We start from the raw sequence: 11,551 nt of genomic DNA on the forward strand, positions 1-11,551 counted from the left end.
ACCAAGAAAGAAAACATTGAAGCAGAGAATTATGGTCAATTCAAAAAATGTTTTGTTTAAATGACAGAAAGTACAGAGCAAATGCTTTTGAAAAAGCAAAAAATTTAAAACACGTGTATCATATTGTTAAAAGGCAAAAAAATGACAAATTAGAAAAAGGACAAAGTGGTGGTCTTCATTAGGTTGTTACCTTGCAACACAGAATCTAAAAATTTATTTTTCAAAATGTTTTTCTAATTTTTTTCAAACATATTTCACAAACCCATAACAAATTTTCTAAAAGTCACATCATTAAAATGCATTTTTTTCTTCATGAAAAAGACAGAATTTGAGCACTGAAGATGAGAGGACCAATGTAATTTCTGCCAATTAGGCTGTTCTTCTGAGCATTTCTTTTCAAAATTCCTTATACACATTATTAATATCATTACATTTTAAATATATTCAATAATTACAAAGTGTCTGATCTTTCATGTCTCAATAAAAGTGATGTTTCCTTCACAGAGAGACAGGCTAAAGACGTGGAAAATCTGTGTTCAAATCCACTGACAGAGAAGCTTATTATTTTTAAATTCGCTACTGTACACTGAATCCTCATCTTACAGTCTGTTCATATCTTGATTTGTTCGTAGTTTCTTTGTTGTACATTTACCACAAAGTCACACTCAGTTAATGCTGAATGATATAGATGGCCTTCCACGTATTAATGGGTTACCTTGGACAAAGCTATAATAAAAAATATGATGTAAAAATTCCATTGATCCAGTGCATGGTTGCATATATATGTTTTATTCACAATCTCCCATTCAGTGGCATTGACAAAATCATCAACGTGTTCTATGTTCATCAGCCTTGGGCCACTTTTCTTTATCAACACTATAAAACATTAAAAAAAACAAAAGTCTTTATCTATTCCCGGGTTATACTGAGTCTTGGACCTAGCAAAAATAAGTAAAAAATGCCTTAAGGCATCTAATTTTATTAACATTTTATTAACTTTGAGTATTAAAATTGAAACCTTTATGCAACTATAATTTGTGTGATGTACACTGGTTCATGTGGTGGAATGTGTCAGATTGACTGTACTTTAGAATCACACGTGTCTGCATCCAAATCTCTCCTTCTGTTGGTGTAACGCACTTTTCTGAACTTTCCTCTGAGATGTATGTCGCTTTGGAGAAAAACCGTCGGCTAAAATGTAAATGAAAATGTTGAAGTAACTTAAATGTCTGATAATTAAAATACATTCCTTCCATAAACCACAATTCAACGCTGGCTGTTTTACCAATCCATCCCACAGAGGTGTGCAAAGTTCATCATCTTGTTATTAATGAACAAAAACATCAGACAGGAGCTGTAAACACTGTGGAAATGACCTGAATTTAATCCCGTTCTTCTGAGCGCTCTTTACTGCAATCTAACTGCTGGATGCATAAATGCAGGTGGCTTTTATTGCGCAATAGAAATATTAGAAAACAGAATTGTGTCATTTAAAAGTAAAAAAAAATAATAATAAAATAAAATAATATGGCACTCGTTTAAAAAAGACGTTAATAAACTTGCCTGCGATGGACCGCAGTCCCGTCCAACAAGATGAATCCCCCACCCCCCCCTCCGTGCGCTATTACCAGTGTTTCCCGGATAGGCTCCGAACAGTTGGGATTCTGACCTGGACAAACAGTTATTGTGAGTTGGTGAGTGTGTCAGTGAGAGTAATACATTTTATTTTAATTTATGTTCTTACATTCTGTAATTCTGTTGTGTTGTTCACTGATTTCTCCTAATCGAGAGCAGCACTCGAATCGAGCAGTTTCCCGTTTTCTTCACGTCGAAGTGCGAAGTGCGACTGGAGTGGATTTGCTGTCTGATTTCTGAATAAGTTTAAAAAACTCCTCAAAAAGCAGGTTTAGTGACGAATCCCCCCGCCGCTATACTCATCGTAATGGATTTACATACTTTTAGTACGTGTCTAAATTAGGCACTGATACGTTTCCGACTTGATGTAGCTAAAATAATAATTAGAGCAAACTGAAACTCGCAGTCTCCCTGAAATATTTCGTCATTTCAACCTTCCACAATATTTCCGACATAATGCCGCTGACCCTGCCGGACTATTCAATTTCAGTTCAATTCAGTTTATTTTTATAGAGCGCTTTCCTCACGCAGTAACACAGCCATAAGGCAAAAAACAAACACTTCAGAACAAAGAAACAGAAACGGTAGACTACAGACTAAGATTACACTAGACTACATTTCCCAGCATGCCTGCGGCAGTAGCGTTAGAGGCCGTACGGGCCCTCTGCCTCATGACCTCTGACCCGTGACTGAAAATAATCCCATCAGCTGATGTGACCTGGCAACAACATAGTGGGAGATCTCTGAGGGAGGGGATCCTTCGGCGACGAACGCCTTTCATGTATGAAACAGCACTTTATTGACAGCAGCTCGGCTGGCTCTGCGCACACGGACGCTGCGGTGTGTTTGTAGCTTGTCTCGTCTGTGTTATGTGTGTGTGCGCGCGCGCTGTGTTAGCGTGCCGGTAGCTAGCCTAGCCTGCTGCACCGCCGAGTCTGTTGTTTTTGTTGTCTTAACACTGAGTCCCGGAGTCTTTGTTGACACATTACTTGAAAAACAGGGTTCCCTCTCTCACAGACCGACGGTGGTCAGTAATCACCGATAGCGTTCAATGGACGCATCAGGAAGGAAGGGTGGTGTGTGTTTTCTTTTTTTTTAGCAGATGATGATGCTGAAGGCGCCTGCCAGCCGTTGTTGGTTGTGTATTCAGGCACATCATCTCTCATAGAAAAGAGGGCGAAGCAGAAACGGAGAGGGAACCAAAAGCTTAATTTCTCGCTGAGTGTCTGACTTCACAAGAAGAAGAAGCCTTAACACGCACGTCTCCATGGAAACGGGCGAACGGGTCGCGTGATCGCTGGCGAGGCGCAGCGAGTCGTCGTTTTTCTCCCTCTCCCACAAGTTGTACGTTTCTGGTTTGTGCAGGGAGTTGAGTTGACAGCAAACAGTCATACAGCGATTTGACACAGACGTGGAGTCGTTCGCTTAGTCACCTGAAACACTTGTCGAAGACGAGGAGCTTCCATCATGTTTCCATCAAGACACACTCTTCCTTCTCCTTCTATGCTGGCTTTTCAGTGCTGAACAAAGTTCCCCTAAAGTCCAGGAGTCAGGTTTCAGGGATGTAAAATTATGGTAAAACTCATGTCGTCTTATTGAGGAACCCTGCCAGATCGAGGCCTCGAAAAATTCCGGATTCAGTCCTCAACACGATCATGCATATTGAACAATAGTGTTTTAAGGGCAGCGCTGCATGCACCTGCGGAGAAGAGACGGTTTGAAGAAGTGCTTAAGATCTGCGTTTCGCATGTGTAACGGAAGCGGATGCGTTAGTTGAACGTGAGCTTTGCAGTCGAGGCCCGAAAACGAGCAGCTATGAGCGGCCAGGGTGTGAGTGCCAACGCCAGCCTCGTGTGCCAGGAGAGCTACGCGTGCGGGGGCTCCGAGGAGGCCGTGTTCGAGTGCGACGAATGCGGCAGCTTGCAGTGTGCCCGCTGTGAGCTGGAGCTCCACCGGCAGGAGCGCCTCAAGAACCATGAGCGCACGCACATCAGGCCGGGCCACGTGCCCTTCTGCGACACCTGCAAGGGCAACGGCGGGCGGCACCGCGCTCTCGTGCGCTGCCAGGGCTGCAAGATCAACTTGTGCCTGGATTGCCAGAAACGGACCCACAGCGGAGTGAACAAAAGAAAGCACCCGTTGACGGTGTATCCCCCGCCCAAAGCTGCAGAGACGAGCCTGAGCATCGATGAGTCTGAGGCCCAGAAAGCGAGACTGCTGGAGAAAGTCAGGAGCTTCTTAGTGGTGGACGAAAAAGAGGAAATGCAGGTGTGTGACAGGTGGGAAAGGAGTGGCATCACTCCCCTCCCCTTAATTCAACCTCTGTCTAAATCAGCCATGTCTCGACAGTGTAAATCTGGTCTCTGGACATGGAGCAATGTGTCACCTTTTCAGCCTTGGTCTTTTTGGTACCCTGGTGTTTATTTTTGTTGCGATAATTGGCTTTAATGTCTATTTTCACATACTGTGAGGGTCTTTACTCTTCCTGTAAGTACTGTCTTTCCCTGTTTTTTCAAAGGGAATTAATTCCTGAAAAATCCTTAGTTTCTGTCATTTTAATGGATTTTTTTGCATTCTTGAGCCCCTAAACTGACAAATTTATGATAAAATATCACCAAATCACATTCCAGTGAACACGTTTTCTTCAGCAGTCAATATTAATTATCCTAACGTAAGGCAGTTTCCCTTCATAATTTATTCTCTAACGCCGTACACTTAAATCTTCAAAAACAAAATGTACTTACAATACTCAGTTTTTATGTACTAATTAAGTGTGAAATAGCAGCGGCAAATAAAAAAGAAAACAATGCTAATGAGTTCACATTCACTGAACAAGTGGACTTGGTTTGGACAGTCCAAATGGGGCTATGGGCACTGAGATTATAACAGGAGAAACTAGCAAACAAGGGATGGTGGAGAACTTAACAGAGCACAACTGAACCATAAGTACGAAGAAGACTGCTTCGTGGTGCTGGTCCTGTGCTGCTCAGCTGTCGGAAGGCACTCAAAACCCAAACTTGGTCCTCATAAATGCAAATAAATGGCTCATAAGCCGAAAAAGGAGTAAATACTAAAACTATTTGTAACTTCTAGTTCACATAAACCAATTAAGCATGTCTTACGGTCAGCTATACTTTTTCACCTTCATTTTTTTATTAGGTGATTTTTACTGAAATAATAAGAAAAAGCTCCTTATATATTCATCAGGGTGAAGGCTGGCAAAAAAGAGAGTACATTATTTAAAGTCTTGCTATTTTTGCTGTTAAAGTGAATAATTTAGGCTTGCTTGCTGTTGTGATTCCTATTCAGGTGACGGACGAAAATGAGTTTGTGAAGAAGCTGGACTGCCTGCCCGACCAACTCCTCAAGGTGGTCTCCATTTTTGGCAATACGGGAGAGGGAAAGTCCCACACCCTCAACCACACCTTCTTTCAGGGACGGGAGGTGTTCAAGACCTCGCCCACCCAAGAGTCGTGCACGGTGGGTGTTTGGGCCGCACTCGACCCGATCCACAGTGTGGTGGTCATCGACACAGAGGGTCTGCTGGGGGCCAGCTCCAACCAAGGCCAGCGCACGCGCCTCCTACTCAAGGTGCTGGCCATCTCTGATGTGGTCATCTACCGCACACACGCTGACCGCCTGCATGATGACCTCTTCAAGTTTCTGGGTGACGCCTCAGATGCGTACCTGAAACATTTCACAAAGGAGCTGAAGGCCACAACCACACGCTGCGGACTGGACGTACCACTGTCTACACTGGGCCCAGCCGTCATCATCTTCCACGAGACTGTCCATACCAAACTGCTGGGCTCAGGTGTAGTTCCACTCCTCCGTCTCTATAAAAATGGGACTTTTGTTCATTCTATGAGTGTTCATTTGAGCCATGTGGTCAGTCCCTCTTCTTTCTCTGGATCATGTAGTGAGTTCTGCAGGCCCAGTGTCTGCATACTGCACAACTGTGCAGTTCTCAGTGGAGTTTATAATCTACTGTTGTGTGTAGCTTTTGTTAGCAAACTGCTTTTTCAAATGTGCTTATTCACTTTGGTTTATTTTTAAATGGCTCTTCTGTGATCGAAGTGGGAGAGTGCTGAATAAGAGCATGCATATGGTCTATGCAAAGGTGGCAATCAAAGATTGCAGAGACAAAATAAATCAAGACATTGTGCTAGTATACTAGTTTAGTTAATCATTCTGGCAACTGAGGAGAGGAAAACAAAAACCCCCAGGCCGAGGAACTTGGTGAGAATAAACCTCTGGGGGTCCGAGTGCCTCTTGGGCATCCTTGTGTATTACAACAGGCCTCTTTGGGGAAGCATCTGTGATTAAGAAGTTCTGTTTGGTAGGCCGAAGTGGAAGTCGAGTGAGCGCAGACAGGAGCCATTATCCAGTGGTGTCAGCCAGGACAGTCTGGTAAGGATGAGAGTCCAGCTGCTACCAGGAGTTTACAGATGACAGACATGACAGAGCAGGGTGGACAACGTGGTGTCCCATGATGACAGAGAGGGAGTAGAAGATAGATAATGAATATAACAGCGATAGCGGGTGTAGCTATCGTAATAGTGAAGGAGGACATTCAGAACAGGTGAAGATATGAATAGAAGAAGGGGAATTAAAGCAAATAGTGTGCCTGGCAGCGATTACACAGAGCATCACTTACTGGACCCAGAAAGCCAGTTGAGGAAGTGTCTTCAGCCAGGTTTTAATGGCTGAGAGTGAAAGGGCATCTTTTACGTCTTCCAGTAAATTATTCCATAGATGAGGTGTCTTATAAAGGCTTTGTTTCACAGAGTGAATTCAACCCCCAAACACATTGGTGTTTTGTGAGCAGAGAGCACAGTTCGGTGTTTGTGTAGTATTGAGCTCCCTTATGTTGTTGTACAATAATGGATGTATTTGTAGTCACTCTAACTTGAATAGACTGTAATACTTTGTACCTAATGGAAAAGGATCACTTTTATTGCATGTATTCCAAACTGCAGTGTTCAGGAGCAGCTGTTCTTGTTTCTGCCACTCACCTCTCCCCCTCCTGAACTTCCCACCTCTCTGAACAGACAAGCCTGGGGAGACGGCAGAGCGGCTGCTGCAGGAGCGCTTCCGAAAGCTTGGCCGCTTCCCAGAGGCCTTTAGCTCGGTGCAGTACCGGGGGACACGCACCTACAACCCACCCACTGACTTCAGCGGCCTGCTGCGCACCTTGGAGCAGCAGCTGGACAACAACACCACACGTTCCCCTCGCTCACCCCTGGTCATCTACAAGGCCCTGCAGGTGAGGTAGTCCGAGTGTGTGTGCGTGCATGCGCTCAAGGTGCTCTCTGAAGAGCTTACTAACATGAGGGTCTTTTTTGCAAGATCACGTAAGCCAGCAAACTTTTTGTTGAAAGAATAATATCCAAAAGATATGACGGTAGGATTCTTTTTCCTGTCATTTTTTGAAATCTGTCCTATTTATTCTTTCCAATATCCATCCATCCATACATTTTCAATAGTCGCTTACGTTTACATTTATTCATTTAGCAGATGCTTTTCTCCAAAGCAGCGTACGTCTCAGAGAATACAATTTGTTCATTACATTAGGAGAAAGAGAGACATAGTTGCAAATATGTGATTCTCGTCCCGATCGCTTGTCCTGGTTTGGATCGCAGTGATCTGGAGCCTATCTTGGAAGCATTGAGCGCTGGTCCTTTGCAACCTCCAATATCCTCAAAGTTGAATTAGTGATTCACAGTTTTCTGCAATGTCCTCTGGGGGTGCCACGGAGAGATGATTTGTAACTTCAAGTTGCCGGGCTTGGACCTCTGTCTCTTGGCAGGCCTTGAGTGTGCGTTTCAATGGCGAGATCCCGGATGAGCACGTTCCACACAGCTCCTTCTTCCCTGACGAGTACTTCACCTGCTCCAGCCTCTGTCTGAGCTGCGGGTGGGTGAGCCGTATGCATGCCCCGGTAGTGCCCACTGGTGGCTGTTGTTTGCTGGGGACAGAACGTGAAAAACCTGCATATCTCTGTAATCCATAGGTCCGGCTGCCGGAACAGCATGAACCACCTGCGGGAGGGGGTGTCCCACGAGGCCAAGCATCGCTGCCGCTACTCGGCTCACTACGACAACCGCATCTACACCTGCAAGGTGGGAAAGGAAGTGCCTGCAGGCTACCTTGATGTCAGCTGTGGTCTCACTGGCCTATCTGTGTTGCCCCTTACCCTTCAGGCATGCTACGAGGGAGGGAAGGAAGTGATTGTGGTACCCAAGACATCAGCATCTTCCGACTCACCCTGGCTGGGCCTGGCCCGATATGCCTGGTCTGGGTGAGTTGCTGGGCGGCCGAGGGTCATGCTTGTATTGCACCGTGATTGCAGACTATAACTTTTACCCTCTAACTGCTCAATGTGCTGAGTTTGTCTGCAGTCAGCAGCTTGCACGGACCAGTGCCTCGACCAATTTAGGTTCCAGGATCCTAAAGTGTGCAGGAGCAGAAACCTTTGAGAAATGAGTACCGTCACATATGTATATGTGCTTCCTGTCTCTTAACTGAATCGGCTATGTATGCAGGTACGTGATCGAGTGTCCGAACTGCGGGGTGATCTATCGGAGCCGGCAGTACTGGTATGGAAACCAGGATCCCGTGGACACAGTGGTCCGCACTGAAATTCAACACGTTTGGCCAGGGGTAGGTACCGCAGAAACTCCTTTCTTGCAGAGGACCTGTCTTGGTTCCGCTGGGGTGGTCTTCGTACCGGAGCTCTGCATCAGGGGAAGGAACAAGTCTCCCTTATTTGTACTGTTTGCTTTTTCACTTTTACATTTATCTATCTGATGCCTTTCCTGCTTCCTGTCACACTGACCACAACCAATCATACCCATCAATTAAGGTAAATCGTTTTGCAGCTGAAACAGCAGATCCATACCTGTGATATATTGTAGCCTCTTGACCCTGAGCCCTCGCTCTCTTTGTGGACGTGTTTGCACTTTCTCGGTGTAGTGTCTCCATCTGTATGCTGTTGTGACCCTGTGCTCATTATGAAACCATAATGCCATAAGCTACTTTCAGTGATTTTCCCATTTATAACCATTGGGTAATTTTTACTCATTTAATTTCTTATTTTCATCAATGTGTTTATAATGGAAGATGTGTTCTATTATAGGTGGATGCAGTCAAAAGTTTGAGTACACCTGGGCTGTAGTTGTATGGGCCGAACAGGACGTGGGAGTGAAAGCAAAGCACCACACTGGTGTCCTTCGTCTGTGGGAGGACACGGTGCCTTATTTCCCCAACAGATTTCTTAACCAAATCCCCCCGAAAAAACTATTTTACTGCAGGCGTGCTCACACTTTTCACTGGTATTTTATGTTCATCTGTTGGCCTTTTCCTTCCCTCTTGGTTAGATGAGAAAGTCATCCCTCAGGTCAGGGAGACCTGCAGTGTTCAAAGACTGGAGTCCTGCAGCTCTCAGTGCATATCCTAAACCTGCGGTGTGCTGATGTACCACCCAGATAAACTGAGCTATAGAGGGAGCAAAATGGGCACATCTTTGAGACCGTAGCTGCCTAGTGCCACCCTTGACTGCAGCACACCCATTTTAACCTCCCTGCACCCCTCCCCCTCCCCCAATAGTCTGACGGCTTTCTGAAGGACAACAGCAACGCGGCCCAGCGGCTCCTCGACGGGGTCAACTTCATGGCACAGTCGGTGTCCGAGCTCAGCGTTAAGCCTGCCAAGGCTGTCACTTCCTGGCTGACAGACCAGATTGCCCCGGCCTACTGGAAACCTAATTCCCTCATCCTGGTGAGTGCCCCCGAACCCAGCCTGCTCGTCAGGGAATAGCCGAGTCGGCATTTTGCAGTCCATGGAGTTGTTTATAGTCCCTCACCCTAGATTCCCCCAAATGTCTTCTTGGGCAAGGTTATCAGATAAAGACTGAGAGCGACCGATAAGGAGTTCCTTCTGTCAGTTAGTTGCTTAGCAAACACTTCTATCCAAAACAATTTACTCAACGTTCATTTCTAAACTGCTTGTTTATGTAGCCACTGGATCTTTTGGATGTCAAGCTCTTTATCGTTAGGCTACTTCCTGCCCTGGAAGTGGCTTGAGAGGGCTCTGTGGGGCGAAAGGTGAGGGTTTGGTGTCACCTTTCTCTCTTGCTCCGTTCACAAGACATGCCACAAGTGCAGAGAGGTCTTCCAGGACAACGACACCAAGCACCACTGCCGCGCCTGCGGAGAGGGCTTCTGTGACGATTGCTCCTCCAAGACCCGCCCTGTGCCGGAGAGGGGCTGGGGCCTGGTGCCCGTGCGGGTCTGCGATGCCTGCTTTGAGCAAAGAGGGATTCGACCAGGTACGGGCAACTTTACCCAAAGCTGCTTCCGCTTGTCCTCTCCCCCGTGCTACAGTCGTCACCAGAAGCTATGTTTCCCCCACAGACCTGCTGGATCAGGACTTGGAAGATGAGGAAGGTGGAACACTAATTGCCAGGAAGGTTGGAGAAGCTGTGCAGAACACATTGGGAGCTGTGGTTACAGCTATAGACATCCCTCTTGGTGTGTGCTTTTCCTATTGTCTTCTGATCTGCCATTCAGATTTAACTCACAAAACTATAACATAGCTTCATCAGTTTTCCCCCTGCTGGTTACTTAAGGGTATTGCAGCATTAAATATGAAAACTGCAAGAATCAAAAGGTAGCAATTTCTAGAGAAGTTACTGATGTGATTGACATCCTAGACGATTTATTTTAAAACAGTTCAGAGAGATGCTACACGGTTGACGTCCATGTACAGAGTTACGTCTTCGTTAAAATACTTTTTCTATTCTTGCTGCTGCAATAAAACTGGACATGAACATGTGGCTAAACTAACCATGTCATGGCATGTCCTGCAGTGTCTGCTGACCTGTTGTGCCAGATTGCAGCAGTCCATGTCATAGGTCAATGGTGTCATTTGCTCCCAGGCCTGGTGAAGGATGCAGCCCGTCCTGCCTACTGGGTCCCTGATCAAGACATCCTGTCCTGCCACCACTGCCAACGCGAGTTCACTTCCAAGCTGTCCAAGCATCACTGCCGAGCCTGCGGTCAGGGTGTGTGCGACGACTGTTCCCCTGAGCGTCGACCCGTGCCCTCCCGTGGCTGGGACCACCCCGTCCGTGTCTGTACTGACTGTAATCAGAAACCAGGGGATCTCTAGCAGAGTGGAACAGGTGCCACCCCATACCACCCCCCGCCACAAACACCCCCCCCCCCCATCACCCCCTTGGAATCGTTCAGCCTAGTGTGCGGCTGAGGTGTCCTCCAGTCATGTAGAGTTTCATGTTTTCATGGTTTCACCATAGCATATAAGCTTCGTAGAGCAACAGATCCTCTCCTTATCTGCTGAAAAAAAGAGAAAAGGAAAATAGCGCAAAAATGCTCATTTACAGGCAAGTGTTTTAACCTTGGGAAGTTCTCTTTTTTAAAATAGGTTTATACTAATTTTTATTCTGGGAATCCATCTTTTTCATGGATATACCGCTAGTGTGGTAATGGACCCCTGACCCTGAATCATTGTCACCTGTGATGAATTCTTACCGTAGAGCATAAGCACAGACCTTTCTCTTTTTTTGTTTTGAAATCTCAACATCTGGTGCTTGCAGAAAGAGGTCAAGGCTCTTGCTGCACCTCACACACAGTGAAAGAACTCCACCAATGAACACTTTGGTGACTGGAGCTCTGTAGTTCAGGGCTTGAGCTGAAATGTTTAACAAGGAATTCTTACAACAAATACACATTTACCTGATGTCACAGGTACGGGCTTAACTGTACATTTGTCCTTTGTTTTTATTTAGTGGAACTGTTTTAATAATTTTATTATAATAGACAATTAATATAAGTGGACATGTAAACACATGAAAAATGAATTGTTGAAATTAGCAGCTACCTAGGAGTCTGTGGCT

The 11,551-nt window shown here is 45.7% G+C and overlaps 1 protein-coding gene across 2 annotated transcripts; it reads left to right on the top strand.

The window, feature by feature from the left end:
- Positions 1-1,642: 1,642 nt before the first annotated feature.
- On the top strand, positions 1,643-10,852 carry zfyve1 (zinc finger, FYVE domain containing 1). Of its 2 annotated transcripts, none has more exons than XM_018727779.2 (11): positions 1,643-3,903; positions 4,945-5,449; positions 6,687-6,901; positions 7,445-7,551; positions 7,649-7,757; positions 7,839-7,936; positions 8,181-8,298; positions 9,244-9,414; positions 9,784-9,964; positions 10,050-10,166; positions 10,574-10,852. In XM_018727779.2, the coding sequence occupies exons 1-11, from the start codon at positions 3,451-3,453 to the stop codon at positions 10,804-10,806; spliced, it is 2,307 nt and encodes a 768-aa protein (XP_018583295.1). In that variant the 5' UTR covers positions 1,643-3,450; the 3' UTR covers positions 10,807-10,852. The 2 variants fall into 2 exon arrangements, with proteins under 2 accessions (XP_018583295.1, XP_018583294.1); XM_018727778.2 differs by having other exon boundaries at positions 1,680-1,694; positions 3,001-3,903; positions 7,649-7,936.
- The last annotated feature ends 699 nt before the right edge of the window (positions 10,853-11,551 follow it).

The sequence above is a fragment of the Scleropages formosus genome, chromosome 15, assembly GCF_900964775.1.
Source record: "Scleropages formosus chromosome 15, fSclFor1.1, whole genome shotgun sequence".
Classification (NCBI taxonomy): domain Eukaryota; kingdom Metazoa; phylum Chordata; class Actinopteri; order Osteoglossiformes; family Osteoglossidae; genus Scleropages; species Scleropages formosus.

Excerpts from the sequence above, each read along its gene's own strand:
- zfyve1 (XM_018727778.2), top strand. The coding sequence starts at position 3,451 with ATGAGCGGCCAGGGTGTGAGTGCCAACGCCAGCCTCGTGTGCCAGGAG. Across the intron at positions 7,552-7,648 it reads AGCCTCTGTCTGAGCTGCGG|GTCCGGCTGCCGGAACAGCA; the intron begins GTGGGTGAGCCG and ends TGTAATCCATAG. Across the intron at positions 7,937-8,180 it reads GCCCGATATGCCTGGTCTGG|GTACGTGATCGAGTGTCCGA; the intron begins GTGAGTTGCTGG and ends CTATGTATGCAG.